The 21,805-nt window shown below is 32.1% G+C and overlaps 1 protein-coding gene across 2 annotated transcripts in view; it reads left to right on the top strand.

The window, feature by feature from the left end:
* The window catches only part of ENTREP2 (endosomal transmembrane epsin interactor 2), a 607,119-nt gene that overhangs the window by 410,227 nt on the left and 175,087 nt on the right, over positions 1-21,805 (top strand). For both annotated transcript variants that reach the window (XM_074294983.1, XM_074294982.1), the window contains exon 3: positions 7,339-7,449. In XM_074294983.1, the coding sequence (XP_074151084.1) occupies positions 7,339-7,449 (111 nt within the window). The remainder of the gene's footprint in view (positions 1-7,338; positions 7,450-21,805) is intronic.

The raw sequence follows: 21,805 nt of genomic DNA, 5'->3' as shown, positions 1-21,805 counted from the left end.
CATAAAAGATTATGACCAGTTGGGATTTTTATCAGGAATACAGGTCTGGTTCAATATTAGGAAAACTATAAGTCTAAATGATTATAATAATAAAAATTGATTATCTGAATAGAAATAGAAAAAAAATCCACTGATTACATCCTCAAAAGAAATCCCACAAGGAAAACACATTATTGTTAAATTTCAGAATTACCAGATCAAAGAGAATATTTTATAAGAAACAAACAAAATAAAACAATTCAAATATGCTGAAGCTACAATTAGAATTGTATAGGTTTATGAGAAGCTCTAATCAAAAGACCTAGAATACTCCATATTGACAATCGAAAGACTAAGCCAACAAAATTAAGTTAATATTTAACCAAAAAATGTACATTCAATGAACTTGAAGGTTTTCAGGATTTTGTCTTAAACAAACCTAAACTCAATAGAACATTTAATTTTATATATATATATATATATACATATATATATATATATACATATATTTTATATATACATACATATATATGTATATGTACATATGTATGGTGTACACACTTGTGTACATACCATGTATCATATATCATGAAGGGGGAATATTGCACCCTCCAAAATCTATAAAGAAATAAGGGGAATAAAGTAAGACGAGATTTAAAAGTGTTTGTAGATTTATGGCAGTGGGATAAGTATGTAGTAAAGAAGGAGGCAAAAGGTGGCATAGGATAAAGTGAAGCACAGAAAGATGTTTACATTAGGAGTTCTATAAGCCTAAAGTCTTAATAGGAAAGGGATAAAGAGGGAGGGGAAAGGAGAAGGAAGAAAATAGTTCAGAAGTAAGCAGTGATAGGAAATAAGAAATATATACAAACACTACAACACAGATCAGGAGTAGAATTCTTTAGAAAAAGAAATAAGTAGGACTAATAATCATTGACCTGAGATAGAATCAACCTTAAAGATTCATCAGGAGAAAAATCTAAATTGTGTCAGCCATATTAATATTGTTTTATATTTATATGCCTACATATTTGTAAATAGTGTGCCTATATATAAGTATATATGTATGTTGGTATATATAGATATATGTAAGGATGTATGAGTACATATATCTGTATATGTACTCACACATATATATGTATATATGTGTGTATATATAGATAGATACTTGTGCTTAACTGTAGCCTGCTTGAGAGAGGTGGGGGTATAAAAAAAAGAAAAAAAGAATAAAGTAAAAAGCACACAACAGAAAATAAAATTATAACCTACAAGGAAGCAAAGATGGATAGTCATAAATATATAATCTCTTTTATTATATATGCTTTCTTGAAATGGAAATATATTGTTGCATATTTTGAATCCTCTCTGATGTTCTGCTAAGCACATAATATTTTTCTTTGTTTTGCATTTTTTTCTTTTCCTTTTGCCTTTTATTCTTTTTTCTATTTTGATTTTTCTTGTTTTGGATTTAATTTTAAATAAAGAAAAAATAAAGAGCGTAAAAACAAATCATGGAAATAAAGAATTTTATTTAAAAAGAATGAGAATAATGACATGTGAGATGCAACAAAAGCAGATGTCAGAAGAAAATATATATCTTTAAATGTTTACATCAATTATATAATGAGCAGACCAATAAATTGGGTGTACAATTAAAAAAAAATAACTAGAAAAAGACCAACTCAAAAGTGGCCAATTAAACACTAAATTGGAAATACTAAAAATTAAAAGTGAAAGTCATAAACCTGAATGTAAGAAAAACCATTGAATTAAAAAATAAAACTAGAAATTAGTTTTATGAGAAAAATAAACCAATAGTTTAATATAATTAAATAAAAGAGAAAAGAAAAGTCAGATTATTAGTATCAAGAATGAAAAGGTTAATATATCTAATGGAAGAAATTATTAGGAGTTATTTTGTCCAAATATATGCAAATAAATTTGACAATTTAAGTAAAATGGAAGAATATTATCAAAAATAAAAACCGCTTTGATTAACAAGAGAAATAGCACATCTAAATAAATAGAACATGTCATAAATGAGCTTTCTAAGAAAAAAAAACAAATTTTGGAAGAATTCAAATGCCAGGATAAAGAATGTATATTTTATTAAAAGGCAATCAATAGAAAGCATTAGAGATCTTTTGAGTAGGGGATGGACAGATATGTTGTTTAAGAATATTAATTTGGTGATTCCTGAAGATTGAATAAGGGAGAGACATAAAGCAAGGAGACAGATTAGGAGGCTTTTCTAACAATTAAGACAAGGGGAAATAATGGCCCAAATTGGAATATTTATAATTAGAGAGAATAGAAGAGGATGAGTTAGGTTGGGGAGGTAGGATTAACAAATTTTGACAGCTGACTGGATTTGGAGATTGAGGTAACTAGATGAGTCGAGGATAATTCCAAGACTGCACACTAGATGCATGGAAGTGGGAGCATGAGAGAAATATAAAGCTTAGATAAAAGAAGCACGTGGTGGAGACAGAGAGATAAAAAGAACTTTATTTAGGTCATTTTGAGTGAAAAATGCTCCCACTAAGAAGGTAAAAGTAAAATATTTATTAAGGTATAGCATAGGTAATCTTTATAAACAGCTGGCTTCTAAAAAAAAGGAGACTAGCAAAAATGCAGTTGACTTATCCCACTTATCACAACAAACCTGTGAGCAAGATGCTATTATTATTCCCTTTTTACAGGTAAGAACACCAAAGAAGATGGTGGTCAAGTAGCCTGCATAGGGTCATACAGCTAGGAATTCTATGAGGCTGAATTTGAACTGAAGTCTTACTCCCTTCCCTGCAAGCCCAACACTATTTACTGTGTCACCTAGCTATGTAAAAGAATATGCAGAGTTCCATTTCTTTCTTGTATTTCTAATGTTTTAAAGAGAAAAGGATTTTTAATTTGTTAAAAGCTCTTTTTCCCTATCAATATATTTATGGTGAGGATAAAATGTGACAATATCTGTAAATAACTTCGATAATGGGAGTAAAGTTTAACTTCAATAACTCATTAGCATACTGAAATTATTTTTTCTTTCTAATTTTGAGTTGGTATTTCACTACTTATTTATTCTGATAAATTGAACTACCTCTTTTTCTGATGGTGGACTTTGTTATATTGTGTTCTGAGCTGTTTTTGTTTATGATTTGAGGAAACTTTGTTTTTAATTCAATGTTTGCCTAAATTCTCCAAGCAATGGTTTAAATAGAAAGGACTTGAAAATCCAATTTCACTATTATATTGCCATTCTCTTAAAATTGTATGGGAGATTGTCTTTGTAGATTTTATTCCAGCAAAGAATTATAATCATGGTGCCATAGACTTTTTATAATTACAATTAAATGGATTGTCCAATGTCTAATATTTCTATTGCTGAAAAGACAAGAAGGGTACTAGATAAGCTAAGCTAAATGTTTTTAAAAATTGATGAGGTTAAAATGTTTATGTAATTTTAACAAAGTAGAATTGAATTGGAATAAACAGAAAACTGATTTTCTTTTTTTCTTTCTATTCTCTAGAAATTAATATTATTTCAAATAGAACAAAAGCGTAGAACCTATCAAATATATGATCTCTGGCTTATTCCCCAAAGAATAACAATGGAATTTAAAAATTGACTTGAGTCTGCATAAAAATTGACTGAGGGAAAACTTGCTAAATTTGTGACCATAATGCTATCCCTGGCTTTTCTCTAGAGTGGGCTGTCTTTCTGTTGGGAGTGAGATACCCTAACAGCCATGGGTGTCTCCAGTATGGTGTCACAGGTTCTCACAGTCTCAGTCTCCAAGCAAGGTTTGGCAAAACTCAGGAATCGCCAAATTAATATTCTTAAACAACATATCTGTCCATCCCCTACTCAAAAGATCTCTAATGCTTTCTATTGATTGCCTTTTGAGCATCTCTCTTGGTGGGCTGCTTCCAGATTAGGAACATAGTAAAGATTAGGATATCGAATTTTGATTTTATTTAGCCTGCTATGGCTTGGGGCTAGGGAGCATTGAGGGGCTAATTTCCAAATCAATAACAGTGGTGATTTTTTTCCAGACCAAAGTGATTCCCAGATCAATTGGAGGTGGGAGTTTCCCATGGGAACAAGGTAGGAGGGTGGGGATGCCTCTAGAGGCTGGGTGGGGTTGAGATTCAGAGGTTTTTCCAACCTAGACAGGGTCCCCCCTCCCCCAAAGATCACGGAGACACAGAATCCTATTACATCACTTGAGTCCCCAGGATGGTTTACTATGTGATTCAGTGGTTGGCCCACAGCAAATTCCCATGCTTCCATTTTTTTCTGACGTACCAAAAGAAAAAGCAAGGGTAAAAACAAGCAAGTGTTAATTTTGATGAAGTCTATATTTAGGGTAGTCAGGGAATCAAATGATGAGATTAGATTCAGGGAACCAAAATAATGAGATTAGGGTTCCTGGCGGTCAGGGAGTTAAATGATGAGGTTAGAAGCAGGATCAGGGTTCAGGGAACCAAATGAAGAGATTTGTCTCCCCTAAATTCCCTTGGGATTCATTGCATGGGTAGGGAGTTTTGGGAATGCCCCTCCTGGTGGTACAGAGATCCTTTGTAAATTCCTTTGCAAACTTGAAAACTTAGATTGGTAAAAGAAATTTATTATAGGCATTGGGAATTCAGCCTTTGCTATGCATGAATAGAAAGGCTGAATTTCTTAGTGGAAAAGTCCCAATTGGGAAGTAAAGTAGGAGGAGGAGTCCTGGCAGAAAAGAAAGTTTCTAGTAGAGAAATCCCAACAGAGAGGTATAAAGTCTTGTGAGGATAAAGAGAGGGTAGCTCTGGAAGAGAATGTCATCTCAGTGGGTAGAGGCTTGCTATGCCAAGGATGACATGTTAGCTCTTCTGCAAAGAGAGGGTTTAAGATTGGCTCTTTTTATAAGCCTTGGCTACAAGCTGGGGGTTGCTCTTGATGGGGCTGGATACCACTTGAACTGAATTGAATAGAATTGAATGAGTCTCTTTAATTCAATAGGAAGTTTAATCAGTAGTGAGTGTTATCAATGGGGGTGGTTCCCGTCTCTCCGAATCTTTAATTGAGGCCAGGATTCAAGGAGAATCTGTCCTTCAAGGAGTTTTAGAGTTTTGGGGTTTCCTTCATTCTTGTATATTATTCCTTATTGCATATGATTCCTTATCTTGTATGAATCCTCTCTTTGTAGTTCCATGACTTATCCATTTATTTTTTTCCTTCTTTTATTTTCAAAGATAACATCATTAGTGATGGAAACAAAAGTTCTTTTTATGATGGTCATATGAAGTATTTCTTTGGTTGGTTCTACAGCTTTATATTACCAGAATTCAGCTTGGAAATTGCATAACATTCTAATAAGAATAATGAGTAAAGAATGGAAAGAAGTATTGAGCAAAAAAACATAGTCATCAGTGGCATTAGATTGGGCTCTAGTATGTGTCTTAACTAAATAAAAAGTAGTGGGATATGTGTGTGTACCCCAATCATTTTGTGGTTGTTATACAAATATTCCATTTCTATTCAAAGCTTGTATTAGATCAAGAGAATCTATTGCTCAAAAAGAGCGAAGCAATGTCCTAGGCTAATTTGTGCTATGAATCCATCTTTTGTTATGCCTGTGCTTGAAGCTATATTTCATTGAATATTTTCTTTAGCTATCCTTTCTGACTTTTACATTTAGTATATTATAGTATTTCCAACATTATGTAATTAAAATGAACTGTTCCATTTTTCAATAAGAGTTGGCAAAATTGGTCCTTTTCTTTCTGAAAAGTGTTATTTATGACAAGTACTTGGTTAACCAGAGCTTTTGAATTGTATAATTCAGTGCATTTATATATCATTTTACAATGTATTATTACCTTGCTGAATCTTTTGGTAGGCAGAAGTTGTGATAACAATGACGTATTTTTAAAGTCTAAACAACCTTTTCATAAAACCACACTAAGTAAGTACCATTGTCTAGCCCTATAATATAATTAATGGAAGTTATTAATTAATAACTAAGTAATGTGAAGTATAATAGAACAGTATGTGGAATCAGAGGACCTGAGTTTGAATAATTTTTCTCAAATTCCTTATTTTGACTATTTTACTCCTTTCATTAAAAAACTTCAGAAAGTCCTTATTGCCTTTAAATAAACTACAAATGGATCAGCTTGGCATTTAAAGATCTTTGAAATTTTTTGCAGTTCTGGATTTGTTATCACATTACTCCCTTTTATAAACTTTTATTCCAGCAAAACCATCCTATTCCCTAGTTTGGCATTCCATCTTCTACTTGCTTACTTTTACACAGATTCTCCTATATATGTAATGTGCACTTTTCTTAACTCTATTTCTTAGAATCTTTGTCTTTACATTTCAGGTACTATCTTAGTTGTTAGTGTTGTTGAGGTGTGAGAAATGAGGGATGAGAGATTCCTAGGCCAGTGTCAAAGGTTTTTATGAATTCAAAATCCCAAATGAAGGTGAGGTTTGTGACAAAAAATGAACTTATTACTTTGAGAAACAACAGGCTCTTCCAAAAAGGAATTTAGCAGAGGTAGGTTTTAGCAAAGAGGGGTTTACATTGAGAAGAAACAATTTCTCAATGGGCCAAATCCTGTTAAGATTTTTAGCAAAATTTTAGGGTATAGCTTTTGATTATATTGGGTTTCTATGGCCTGGGGCTAGGGAGTGATCTCCAGATGAATATGAGGGACTAATTTTCAATTCAATATAGGGTGATGTTTAATTCACAGACCAAAATGATTATCAGACCAATTGGGAGTGGGAGATTCCTGTGGCAACCAGATAGCTTTCCCAAGCGAGATTCAGGTGGGTGGGGATCATTTTTAGGAATTTCCCCAGGCCAAGTGGCCCATCCTCCACAAAGATCAGTGAAACACAGAGTCCTTATTATATCAGTATACCTTCCATCCTCAGATTAGTTTCTATTTACTAACCTATTTAGATACTGTATTCTCCTATAATCAATTACCCAATCAGCTAGCATTTATTAAGCTCTTACTATATGCAAATACTTTGCCAATAAAATAGTCAAAAGTAACATACTTCCTGCCCTCAAAAAGTTTACATTTTAATAGTGGAGACAAAGTATATACATATAACACATATAATGCAGTTAGAATATATACTGAGCATGTGTATGTACATATAGACATAATAGTTTCAATAAGTGCTAAATTTCTAAAACTATATAAATATGAAAGTTGAGAGAATGCTTTGGTTTTCTTTAAACTACATTATTATCCATGTGATTATTTGACAAATTTAGAGTGCTTTAAAAAGTTAAATTAGAACTTTCCTATGACCTCTCCTCTTGGGTAATGATTTTTTTTTGGGTTTATTTTCAGATAACTTTTTTCATGTTGCTGTCTGCAGTGTGTGTAATGCTGAACTTGGCTGGTTCTATTCTCTCCTGTCAGAATGCTCAGCTAGTCAACTCCCTAGAAGGCTGTCAGTTGGTGAGTAATGAAATGGAGACCTTCAAACAAAGGGCAAAGGCTTTGATTTTATACTGAATCCATTTTAAAACCCACATCTTTTGGAGTTTGTGATTTTCACTTAATATTTCTATTGATTCATATTTTTGAGTTGTTTGAAGAAATAAAAAGGATTTCTAAAAATATTTCACTTCACATTTTAAATTATTTTACTTGAAAAACACTTAGGATTAGTATAACTCAAAATAATACAATGTAAAAGTTTAAGAATGTTTTCCATATAATGAGGGATAATTATTTTTCAGCATTTGTCACATTTCAGCTGAAGCATGAGTTTATCCCTTTATAAAGTTTCCTTCTTGTCTATTTTTGTACTTACCTTAATTTCTGGGTCAGGAAGACTTTTTCACTGAACTCAGGATTGGAGGTTTTTTCACTGAACTCAGGATCCTGTCTGGACTTAAATCTAACTTAGCCCCACATTCAGATGCCAAAATATCATGTTCTTGTTTGGGTTTTCTCTGAAGGTCTTTGGGGCAGCCTTTCTTTCAGTTCAGTAATCACCACTTTAACCAGGTGTTAAAGTCCAAATCTTTTATTTTCTCCTTGAAAGTCTTATCTCCTTCACTTGGGGTTCGGGCCAGCTTTGTGGAGAACCTTTCAGACTGGCCTTGGTCTCAGTGGGGGATGTGCAGGAGGCCAGGCCACCAGGAGCCTGACTGAAGACAGAATGAATCTCATCCAGTCCTTCTTATCTGCTCTGAATCTGACTGAGGTGCCCAGTTTATATGTTCTACACTGAGTATAAACCAATCATTATATCAATAGAAAACCATTATTTGTTGTAAGAGTAAATCAATCATATTGAATTTAGAGAACTATTTTCACCATACTAAACTAGATAATTATTGTCTCATCAATTTCACTGAATTAACACCTTGTAAGAATCCTTGTTTCAAGTTCAGAGTTCTGGCCCATAACATTTTGTAAATCAAACTTTTAAAACATATCATTAATAAGAACAATTTGAATGAATAGAAAGTATATGAATCCAAAAATATTGAATGAAATTCAGAACTAACTTACCACTAGCTTGTTCTAGGTTTTGAAACAAGCCATGTAATATCATTCTATCTTATTTTCCTCATTTGTAAAATGAGGGAAGTGGATTTCTGCCTTATTTTCCTAATGGTCAGAATCCCAGTTGGTTTTCTCTTTCTGTACTTTGTGAGCCATTAGAGGCTTTGCTGAACTGTTTTATTTTTTCCCTTATAATATCATTATAATATCTTTTTTTTTTCTACTTTTCTTGTAGTCTCCCTATTTTAGCTCCCCATAAAAGAGTTTGGGATTTTACTCTACATACATTGAGGTTACTAGAACTGAGTCTAAGTAAGCATACCTTCAAAGCTGATAAATTCCCTTGTGTTCTAAGAATGTATCTTACTTTTTTTTTCTTTTTTTTCTTTTTTTTTTTTTTTGGCAATATGAAGTTGATTATAGCTTATGTAAAGTTACTCAAACTTCCCAAAAATGGGAAGAACATCTGTGGAAAATATAAATTAAGTAAATGGATTCTATGCTAGAAATATTCTTGAACTAATGGCATTTATCTTAGTCTGAAACTTACTAGCACATTATTGTCTATGAGGAAATACCTACAGACCCAAAACTAATTCAGGGAAGAAAAAAACAGGACATAGTGATAAAAAGAAGCCATGGTCCATAGATTCATTCCTTACATAGATCACTTAGATTATTTCAGAAATATATTATATATTAATAACACTTGTTCACCATCTTATTAATGTTTATTATAAGAAGTGGATGTATAAATGGATCCGTCATCACAAATGTAATATGACAAAAAAATAAGAAGTTTATGTCTTTTGATAAGAGAGCAGTAATGTAATCCTCTCATAGGAAAAAACATTCACATAATGGAGACACTGTTCTCCTTAAATCATGATTGGGCTATATAATAGTAGTAAAAGTAGTGGTACTAGTGGATGCTGGACCTGGAGTCAGGAAAACCTGGGTTTAAATTTGACCTCAAACACTTACTTGTTAGCTGTGTGATTCTGGGCAAATTCCTTGATCTCTGTCTGCTTAAATTTCTTCATTTGTAAAATGGAGATAATGATAGCACCTACCTCTCAGAGTTGTTGTGAGGATCAATATTTATGAGACAATATTTATACAGTGTTTAGCACAGTACCTGGCATTTAATAAGTGTTACATAAATGTTAGAGAGTAGTAATAGTGGTGGCAGTTGCAGAAGGAGCAATAGCAGCAGTAGTAATTAACATTTGTATTACACTTGAAAATTTGCACAGCACCTTACATAATCTTATTTGATACCAACTACATTTCTGTGAATTAGGTGCTATTACTGCATTTTACATATGAAAAAATTTAAGTCTAAGGCAGCATAAGTGTCTTGAATAAGATCATACAGCTAATTAAATGTCTATGGCAGCATTCAAACTCAAATCTTCCTGACTTCAAGTTCATATTGGAAATTGGGGTTAAGGGATAAGGAAGAATAAATATGATTTTATAGTTATATACTTTTATATGCTTATTTATGACTGAGTACATATATTCATTCATAAATCCTTAAGTTTAGAAAGCAATTCCTTAGGGATCATCCTGAGTCTTGACTTAAAATCTAGTGATACAAAAGTAGTAAAAGAAAAGGCAAAAACAAACAAACAAACAGACAAATAAAAAACCTGGTTCAGGGATATCTAATTCCTGCTATACTCATGAGCTGGAAAACAAGAGCATTCTCCCCAAAAAGAATCTTGTGAAACAATTACCACTGAGAGGACATAGGATTTGAACAAAACTGATACTCATTTTAAAAAGTTTGGAACACAAATGGACATCTAAACTATGATTTGTAAGTTCCATTTTGGGAGTGGGGGGTGGAGTCTTAGGAGCTGTAGACTGTTCAAAAGTGTGAGTCTGAAGGAAGCCAGGAGTCAAGCATCTTCACAGAGATATTTTTGAGTTAGTTCTATAGAAAAGTTTATGATTTGTATTAGTCATGTATACTTGGAATAATGGGTCACTTATTTATCAGGTATTCATTAAGCATCCATTCTCTACTGGGCACTTTTCAAGGTAAATTCTCACTTAATATAAACCGATTGTAGAATTTCCTCTCCTCTTAGGTTTTTCTACACCTTCTTCCTCAGCTTTACTAGGTCCCTCCCTGAATCTCTAGCTGCTTCAGTGCCTGAAACTGAGAACTCTGGTATAGCGCCTCAGCTGCAGTCCTTATAGCCCCTTCAGGCTGCCAATTATAGATCCAAATCAAATTTGCTAATGCAAATTTATGTAAAGCAAGAACTGCAGGGTGTGTGTGTGTGTGTGTGTGTGTGTTTGTAAATACTTTTGATTCAAATATTACAAAAAAAAAAAAAAAATGAAGCCTTGGAGGAGCCTATATTCTTTCAAGGAAGATGACATCCCTATCAGAATATAAGCTCTTTGAAAGTAGGCTTAGTTTCATTCACTTTATTTATAAATCAATACCTGGAGCCCGGAATATAGTGGGCATTTAATAATATGCATATGTGAATAAAATAAAATATATGCAAAATAAATGCAAAGTAACTGAGTTTGGGAGAACACCATTAAATTGTGAGTTACTTGAGAGCAGATACTGTATTGCTTTTTCTTTGTTTCTCCAGCACTTAGCACATGCCTAGAATATAGTAAGTGCTTAATAAATATTTATTGGTGGGCTGACAGATTAATAGTTGGGTACCTTAGGAAAGTTTCTTGTATGCACTGAGCTAAATACTTGAAAGAAACAAAGGATTCTGGTAGAAAGAGAAGAGGAGAGACTTTGTATTCATTATGGGCATATGGAATAGCCAGAGTGAGAGAGAGATGCATAGTTTGCATGAGAAATAGTAAGAAAGTCATTTTGGCTGGATTATAGAGGCTGAAAAAAATAATTACTAATAAATCCAAAAATTTGGATTGGTTCAGGTTGTGAAAAGCTCTAAGTACCCTACAGTGGACTTTGTATTCTTTGCTCCGAGCAATTAAGGAGCCAATGGGAGTTGGCACTCAAGGCAATTAGGGAATAAGTGGAGTTACTCAAATAGGGGAGTGTTAGGATCACACCTGTGCTTTAGGAAAATCACTTTGGCAGCTTTGTGGTGGAGAGGGGAAAGAAGGTAGGGAAATTAATTATTAGCCTTTTGTTATAATCCAGGTGAGAGGTAAAAAGGGTTCTAAGCTAGGATGGTGACTCTGAGTAAAGAGGAAATGTATGTGAAAACTGAAACACTAGAATTTTTATCAAAATTATGTACCATGGACATTAGTTGGATTTAAGGTAACTTCATTAGTTATTACCTCAATCCTATTTTTATAAAAATCAGAAAAAATATCCTAGTTTTAATATATTTGCACATAACTTTATAATGATAAAATTATGATAAATATAACTAGGGATTATTATTTAAAATATGGTTATATTATTTGGATTGTTTTAATAGAAATAATTATATTCATATATTGATAATAAATTTATTAATAAATTTATATTCTGTACAAGTTTTATCTGTAGACATATATTTAATATATATGAAATAATGAAAAAAAAATGCTGAGAATACAGCAAAGTTTTGAAATGTAGTAAAAAAACACTACAAGTAGACATTAAGGTAAGAGTTTTGCAAACCTAGGAAAGACATTTAGATGAAGCTGAACTAAAAATTGTGAGGCTCTTTATATGTTCATTGGACCAACAATTTCTTACAACCCAATTTGCATAGCCCTGTTTTTCAAATTTAAATATATATGTATATGTATATTATTATTTTTATTTTTATCATTGTTATCTCTTTTGATCCTCATTACCAATCTCATTTTATTGTTAAGGAACATGAGACCCAGAGGAGAAAAGAAAACATTTGTTCTAAGTGGCAGAACAATATCAAATTCATTCTGTCAAGTGGGAGGAGGACCTAAACTCATATCCCCCAAGCCTAGACTTCTGTAGTTTTTCACATCCCTCTAGCATCAGTCAATATGATTGTTCTGCTCATAGATTGTCTTCATCGTTAGAGCTATAGTCCAAAAATATCTTGTGAAAATATTTCAAAAAGAATTATTAATTTGCTATATTACATTTAACTTCATTTTTATGCTAAAAACTGAAAAGACAATCACAGTATGTGTTGGGAGAAGGGCATTGTTTATACTTGTCAAAGCTCAGTCTTTGAATATACCAGAGAAGCTCTGTACTAGAAAAGCATTTTTTTAAATCTTCAAATCTGTTTGTAAATAGTTTTTAAGGTCCGGCCCACAAGTGTCACTATATAGATGACTATAAATCAATTCTGTAGTTTTCAAGAAAAATGTTGGTTTCTTCCTATATAATCCTTGTCCTTCAAAAATTAACCAATTTATTCTATACTTTTTTTTCTCAAAATAAAAGATAATAGATGTATGAGTTTACTAAAAATAGGCCAAGTATAAGATTGATTAGATTAGATTCCATCAATAATAGACAGTTATTCATAAGGTTTACATTTAACTACGCCATCCTCCGGAGAGGGACTTATTTTAATCTACATTCAGTCTATAGCTGCAGGCATTCCAATTGTATCAGTGATCCTCATACTAATTAGAGTCTTATTACAATCCCTGGACTCACTATCTGTATTTGTATCTGGAATCCACAGGGAGCAGAAGAAATACGGGAAAGTAGGCCTATTCTCAGAAGAATAAGTACCTGTTCTATTAATGTAGATGGAATGCAGTCAAGAATTTATTAGTGAAAACAATCTTAGCTTTTATTCTCTACTTCTATTACTGAAATATAGTTTCTGCTAGCTTCAGAAAATCAAAGACCAGTGTTACTACATGGAAATTACAGTATAAAGAAAGAAAATAAAATACACCCACAGAAACAAGTGATTAAGAGAAAAGCTCTAACTGAAAGCTTGGAAAACAGATTTAGTATATTTAGTAATTAGTCATTCTATTCCACAACTACCTGTGATATCCTCTTAGAAACTGAAAGTGATCCAAATCTGAATAAATTAATTGAGAGACTGTGTTAGAGTGAAGTCAGAGGACCTGGATTCAAATAGTAGCTTGGCCACAGGAAACTTTTTTTAGGTAATATGAAAAGACATCTGAATTTAGAATAAGTGGACTGAAGTTCAAATGCCTTCCTTTATCCCTCCCTTTATGACATAGGCCAAGTCACAAACTTCAATTCCAAAATAAAAATGGTGAACTAGAGAGTTTATAAGATTCCTTCTGGCTCTGTATCTGAATTCTTTGAAAATCCTAATTGGGTGGCATTGCAGATTTTCCCTTCCCTCTGTTTCCTTTCTCAAACTGTTCTTTCTCTTTTAGATCTACCCCTCTGTTTCTTTCTTATTCTTTTCCCCTTTTAAAGCTTTCAGCTTTTTCTATCTTCACTTCTTATGCCAGATACCATTATGATAATAATGGTAATTTTGACAAAAATAATAAATATGTAAAAAAGAATTTTTTTTCTCATTTCTCATTTAATAATATAGGAAACTCATTCTAACGCTCTCATTCAAATCTATGCACAGAGACATCCATATAAGTAAAACCTGTTTAAATGGTATTTTCTTTGCTACTTTGGTAACTACTTGGATGGAGGTGTTGAGGGCAGTAGCCCCTTTGGTATTCCTTGTTTGATCTCCAACTGCATTTGGGACTTGGACTTTGATGTGGTCAAACTAGTTTGGGCTATCTGAGATGGCCAGGGTTTTACAGCCCCCCATTCTAATCTGCTCAGATAGACCAAATGGCATCAGGAAATTCCTTTTTGGGAAGAGACTTCTGTCTCTACTCAAAAGATAACAAGAGAATCCTTATCTTAATTTACATCACTCTCAGGAACCTCCTTACATCTCTGCATAAAAGAGAGAATGGGAATCTTCTCTTTGCAAATGGCCTTGTACCATGCAGCCATTTTGCCCACCCGCTCTCTGGTGTTTCCATTCTAATCAATAAAGACTATGTTTCCATACAGCATTAAGTAGCAAATTCCTTTGCTGCCGAACCTGCCATTGGTTACTTTGGGGAAGGAAGGAAAGAGAGAAAAGGAACTGATCCATCTTTGTTTAGACCACAATTTACTCCTCTTTTACTCCTCATCAGAGGGACAAGGTGGACCTATATTGATAATGACTTCTACTTTGTAGTGATTTGTATGCTAGTAAGATCTTCTGTTATATGGATCTGCCTCTGTTATTATTGTTCTTGCATTATTAGTGCAATCTTGGGTTTTTGTTTTAAAACTATATTAGTATTAGAACAATATCTTTAATATCTAGTATCATCAATACCCACTGTTTCAGTTACTTAACTTATTATTAACTCATAATTATTTACTCATATGTTAACTCATAATTAACTCATGATTATTCATGTTAATAGTGAAAGTTATGATGTAGCTCATCTGAAACAGTGCATAAGCTATAAATTCATTGTATTTAGTTTACAAATTTATTTTTATACATATATTTTTAAATGGATAGCTGATTGTGGGGGGGGGGCAGAATTTCCAGAATTTTAAACATAAAGTTAGATTGTGAAGACATTTCAGGAGGAATAAAATTATCTTGAAAATTTATTTTATTCAACTGTTCTTTTAGTTTTATAATTATGTCATGGCTATTCAAAATAATCCCCTTCCAGGGGGGAAAGGAATTAAGCTTCATCCATTATTATAAAGGAAGTATTTTCCAAACTTTAAATCCTGGTATAAATATGAATTGTTATATAGTGCCGTATGATAGAAAGAGCTTGCATAGGTTAGAATTGACACCTTAACACTGAAAAATTAGGTTATCTCTCTGACTCTCAACTTCTTCATCTTTAGAGTGTTTAACCTCTAGAAACTGAGCTTCTTAACCTTAGGTTAGTGAAGTCATTTAAAAAAAATATTTTGATAATTGTATTTCAATATATTTGGTTTCTTCCTATCTTAATAAGTGTCAAATTAGTTTATTAGTCAGACAAGTTTAAGTTTGGGTGAAACTGAATTCAGGCTAAGAATAGAGAGGGTGATAATGCCAAAAAAATAAGTTGACTGCAAATCAGCACTCTCTTATAATCTCTAATAAAAAATTAATTTTCTTTGGATACTGATAAATCACTGAGACGACTATTTTGGCAGTCAAATTGCTAAAATATAATAACAGAGATTAGGTTTATTAGTATCTGTTAGATAATTTACCAATATTCAGTTTATACCAAAGCAGTATTTTTACCCTCAGCTTCTAGAACTGTATAGATTTTTTCAAGTAATCTGTATGTGCCATTGGGTGCTATTTACATGTTTTTCTATTCTAATAAATGCCAAATAGGTTAAATATTAACTTTATGTTGGCAAAATGTATGTATGAGCATTTTCCATTTTCAAAACAGAATCTCTCAGCAAAATGGTACCTGAATGATAAAATTTAATGATATAATTTAAGTTCAAATTCATTTTAATTAAAACTGCAACTTTTATAAAAGTTGCAAACTATTCCTGAAAATCAGTATTGAGTTTTTAGAATCAGAAGACTTAGGTATGATTTCTGAATGCTTAGCTATATAATCATAGGAAGATTGTTTAAACTCTTCATCATTTTTCCTTATTGTGTTGTGGAGAAACTATTTTCTAAACCTTAAGACCAAATGTAAATATAAATTATTATTATTGGAAGAAACATTATAGTATAGAGGAAAGAAACTAAATTAGAGTGGGCACTCTTAAGACTCTATGAGCAAATCACTTAATCTCTCTGGTCCTCACTTCATCTATAAAATGTTGAACTCCTAGGTCTCAGGTTCTTAACTTGAGCTTAATGAATTTTTTTTAAAAAATAATAATTTAATAATTCAGTAGTTTCCTTTGTAATCTAAAGTCTTTCATGACATGGTGCCTCTTTAAGTTATGTTGTTTGTTGTTGTTTTATGCCTTACTCCTCATCCCTCCCATGTCTTCTGTGTTCTGTGACCCAATGACATTGGCTTTTTGCTATTCTTTGAACAATGCACTTCATCTTCTTACCTGGCATTTTTTTCCGACTTTCTTCAATGTCTGGAATATTTTCTTTCTTTCTCTCATTGTTTAAAAGAGACAAGTTCATCACAATTGATCATCACATAATATTATTCTTATTATATTCAATGTTCTCTTGGTTCTGCTTACTTCACTCAGTGTCAGTTCACATAAATCTTTCCAAGCTTTTGTGAAATTGGCCCACTCGCCATTTCTTATAGAATAATTATATTCCATTACATTCATGTATCTTTACTTATTCAGTAATTTTTCAATTGATGAGCATCCACTCAATTTCTAGTTCCTCGACACTACAAAAAGAGCTGCTACCAACATTTTTGCTTAAGTGGGTCCTTTTCCCTCTTTTATGAGCTCTTTGTCTTACAGACCCAATAGACACTACAAGATCAAAGGGTTTTCATAGTTTGATAGTCCTTTGGGCATAGTTCCAAATTGTTAAATGGATGGATCATTTCACAACTTTACCATGACACAATTTTTTTAAATTATTGGTCTAGATGGTTAAAAATGTATTTTTCAGATCTTGATACTGAAAATTGGAGAAAAAATTTAGCAATTGAAGTTTGTGTTTTCAATTGTTTGCTTTGCTTTTATTTTTTAGAGAATATTTTCAATCTACCCCAGTCTTGTATGATATTGCTATTATTTTCAGTTAAAATTAGAGCATAAATGAGAATATTAACATTGTAAGGGACCTTGCAAGCTTCTGATGATCTTGCCCTTTACATGGGATATGTTATCAAAGTACAATTGGCATTGTAAGTCTTATTTAAGGAAAGAGAAGTTGACTCAGAGTTTTCAATATAAAGAAGAAATGTAGAACCACTGAAAGAAATGAGAATTTAGTTTCATAGATTTATATTGAAAAAAACTATTAAGATTGCTTCAGAATTTGTTTGGATTACCATGCAACATTTTATAAAATAAAAGTGTTTAAGGGGAAAAAAGAGAGTATTTCAAAGGACCCAGGTAGGGGAAGGAAAAGACTAACTTCTTTTATTTGAATTTTATTGGATTTCTAAAATTTAAGAAAATTAAGAACATAAAACAGCTGTCTGTTTTACAAATAGTGGAGGAAAAAAGGAAAGTGAAAAAGAAAGAGAAGGAAAAATATACCTAACTGAATGCAGAATTTTAGAAAATAGCATTGAGTTAAAAGGAAGTTTCTTAAATGAGCAACAGAAAGAAATGAAAGAAAACATTAGAATGGGAAAGACTTCATCTCTTCAAGAAAATTTGAGATATCAAAGGAAAGTTTCATGCAAAAGTGAGCATAATAAAAAACAAAAATGCTAAGATTTATAGAAGTAGAAGAAATTAAGAAAAGCTGGTAATCATATGCAGATGAACAAAAGATCTTTACATCACCAACTATAATGATGTAACAATTGATCTAGACCCAGATATCCTAGAGAATGAAATCAAGTAGACATTAGGAAACATTGCTAATAAAAGTAGTGGACATTACAGAATTTCAGCTGAGCTATTTAAATTACTAAAATATTAAGTTAAATTCCATTCATTATGTCAGCAAATTTAGAAAATGGAAAAATAGTCACTGGATTGGACAAGATCAGTTTCCATTGCAATACAAAGGAAGGACAGTGCCAAAGAATGTTCAAATGATTGAACAATTTCACACATCAGCAAGACTATGCTCAAAATTCTGCAAGGTAGGCTCTAGCAGTATGTGAACCTAGAACTTCCAGTATTGCAATCTGGTTTTCAAAGGAGCAGATGAACTGGAGACCAAATTGCCAACCTTCACTGGATTATGGCAAAAGAAAGAGAGTATTGCTGCTTCGTTAATAACACTAAATTTCCAGCTCCTTGCTGTCTCACACACACACACACACACACACAAAGCTACAAACATTTTTAGCACACATGGATCCTTTTTGCTTTTTTGTGATTTCTTTGGAAAACAGATTTTGTAGTGGCAGTTCTGAATTAAAAGATATTCACTGTTTTATAGCCCTTTGGGCATAGTTTCAGATTGTTCTCCAGAATGGTTGGATCAATTCACAACTCCACCAAATATGTCTTAGTGTTCCAATTTTCCCACATCCATTTCAACATTTATTATTATCTTTTCCTGTCATTGTAGCCAATCACAATGAAACATTTATAATTAACAAGTATTTTCAAGCCACTAATATCTATGGTAATTCATAGGGTAATGTTACCATTGATCTCTACTTACTTAATTCCTAATGCTGTTTACAAAAAATGACTCTTCATTTCCAAAATGCTGTCACTGAAAGATAGCTATGTAATATGGGGGGGGGGGGGAGGAGGCAGAAAAATCCATTATAGTAGGTTTTCAAGGTTTGAAGGTTCTTATTTTTTGGTTGAAAATTCTTCTATGCTGAGAATCTAGAGGAATTAAAGAAAGTATCTGTCATTTATTTTAGTTGACTATATTTGTTTTGTGTTAATTTTCTTTCTGTGTATTTTTTGTCAGTGTTCTCATAAGTTATGAGGTTGGGGCTACTCTGTGTTTAGATAAATGATTTTTTATACAAGAATGTGAATGACAGATTAATATGGCACTTGAAAAATTACTTAGAGTAGCTTTTAAATTCTAAACTAGTTTTAGCTCCGTAACCTTCAGAAAATCACTCTGCACTTTAGTTTAAAAATTGGTACTACTGTCATAGGCATATATCTGTGAGATTAATTTTATAAGCAAAACACTTGAAAAAGATGAATATTATTCTCTTCAGAATAATTATCTCTACATATGTGCAAAATGCTTATCATAGTATATCTGTGTCTCATTGATCCATCTTTTTAAAATTATATATAAAAATAGATTGATTTGAAGAATTAATGAAATTTAAAACTATTCTCTAAGTTTCATTTCAGTGATTACATTCACCTTTCTGGGAATCCATTTAATTATCTGTGAACTAAGGGACTCTAGTCTAGTAAATTAGTTGTTCTCTGAAAGAACCTCCATTTCCAGCATTCTGTGATTTCCCCATATTAAATCCTTTACTGTACCTTTGTAATAAGCAGTATAAAAATCATATTTTCATTTACTTCCTTTCATTGCCTTAATCTGTTCCTCCTCCCAATTATGTTCCATTGAAATCAAGAATCTGAGGGCATACTACTGAAGAGGAAATTAGAGCAATAATTAAGAGTTACTTTGGCCAATTTTATGCCAATAAATTTGATAACTTAAATGAAATGGATGAATACCTTCAAAAATATAGCTTGCCCAGATTAACAAAGGAGGAAGTAAATTGCTTAAGTAGTCCCATTTTAGAAAAAGAAATAGAACAAGTTATTAATCAACTCCCTAAGAAAAAATTCCCAGGACAAGATGGATTTACATGTGAATTATACCAGACATTTAAAGAACAATTAACTCCAATGCTATACAAACTATTTGAAAAAAAATAGGGATTGAAGGAGTCCTAACCAAATTCCTTTTATGTCACAGACATGGTACTGATAGCTAAACCAGGTAGGACAAAAACAGAGAAAGAAAATTATAGACCAATTTCCCTAATGAGCATTGATGCAAAAATCTTAAATAAAATACTAACAAAAAGATTACAGAAAATCTTCTCCAGGATAATACACCATGACCAAGTAGGTTTTATACCAGGAATGCAGGGCTGGTTCAATATTAGGAAAACTATTAACATAATTGATTATATCAATAACCAAATTAACAAAAAACATGTGATCATTTCAGTACATACAGAAAAAGCATTTGATAAAATCTAACATCCATTCCTATTAAAAACACTAGAGATTATAGGAATAAATGGACTTTTCCTTAAAATAGTCAGTAGTATCTATTTAAAACCATCAGTAAGCATCATATGTAATGGTGATAAACTGAAACCATTCCCTGTAAAATCAGAAGTGAAACAAGATTGCCCACTATCACCACTGAATTGGAGTAGGTAATAGGGAAACCAAAGTATCACTCTTTGCAGATGATATGATGATATACTTAGAGAGCCCCAGAGATTCTGCTAAAAAGCTATTAGAAATAATCCATAACTTTAGCAAAGTTGCAGGATACAAAATAAATCCACATAAATCCTCAGCATTTTTATACATCACTAACAAAATCCAACAGCAAGAGTTACAAAGAGAAATTCCAGTTAAAACAATTGTTGATAGTATAAAATATTTAGGAATCTATCTGCCAAAGGAAAGTCAGGAACTATATGAGCAAACTACAAAATGCTTTCCACACAAATAAGTCAGATCTAAATAATTGGAAAAATATTAAGTACTCTTGGATAGGTTGAGCGAATATACTAAAGATGACAGTACTACCTAAACTAATCTATTTATTTAGTGCTTTACCAGTCAGACTCTCAAGAAACTATTTTGATGACCTAGAAAAAATAACAACAAAATTCATATGGAAGAACAAAAGGTCAAGAATTTCAAGGGAACTAATGAAAAAAAAAATTGAATGAAGATGGCCTAGCTCTATATGATCTAAAATTATATTATAAAGCATTGGTCACCAAAACCATTTGTTATTGGCTAAGAAATAGACTAATTGATCTGTAGAATAGGTTAGATTCACAGGACAAAATATAACTATAGCAATCTAGTGTTTGACAAACCCAAAGACCCCAATTTTTAGGATAAGAATTCACTATTTGACAAAAACTGCTGGGAAAATGGCAGAAACTAGGCATTGACCCACACTTACCATAGTATACCAAGATAAAATCAAAATGGATTCATGATTTAGTCATAAAGGATGATATTATAAATAAATTAGAAGAACATAAGATAGTTTACCTCTCAGACTTGTGGAGGAGGAAGGAATTTATGACCAAAGAAGAATTAGAGATCATTATTGATCACAAAATAGAAAATTTTGATTATATAAAGTTAAAAAGCATTTGTACAAACAAAACAAATGCAGACAAGATTAGAAGGGAAGCAATAAACTGGGAAAACACTTTTACAGTTAAAGGTTCTGATAAAGGCCTCATTTCCAAAATATATGGAGAATTGACTTTAATGTGTAAGAAATCAAGCCATTTTCCAATTGATAAATGTTCAAAGGATATGAACAAACAATTTTCAGATGATGAAATTGAAGCAATTTCTACTCATATGAAAAAGGTGTTCCAAATCACTATTGATCAGAGAAATGCAAATTAAGAATATTCTGAGATATCACTACATACCTGTCAGATTGGCTAAGATGACAGGGAAAAAAAAATGACAAATGTTGGATAGGATTTGGGAAAACTGGGACACTGATGTATTGTTGGCGTTGTTCATGGATCTAACCAT

Source organism: Sminthopsis crassicaudata, chromosome 2, assembly GCF_048593235.1.
Source record: "Sminthopsis crassicaudata isolate SCR6 chromosome 2, ASM4859323v1, whole genome shotgun sequence".
In the NCBI taxonomy this organism is placed as follows: Eukaryota; Metazoa; Chordata; class Mammalia; order Dasyuromorphia; family Dasyuridae; genus Sminthopsis; species Sminthopsis crassicaudata.
This window is presented reverse-complemented; position numbering and strand designations above follow the sequence as displayed.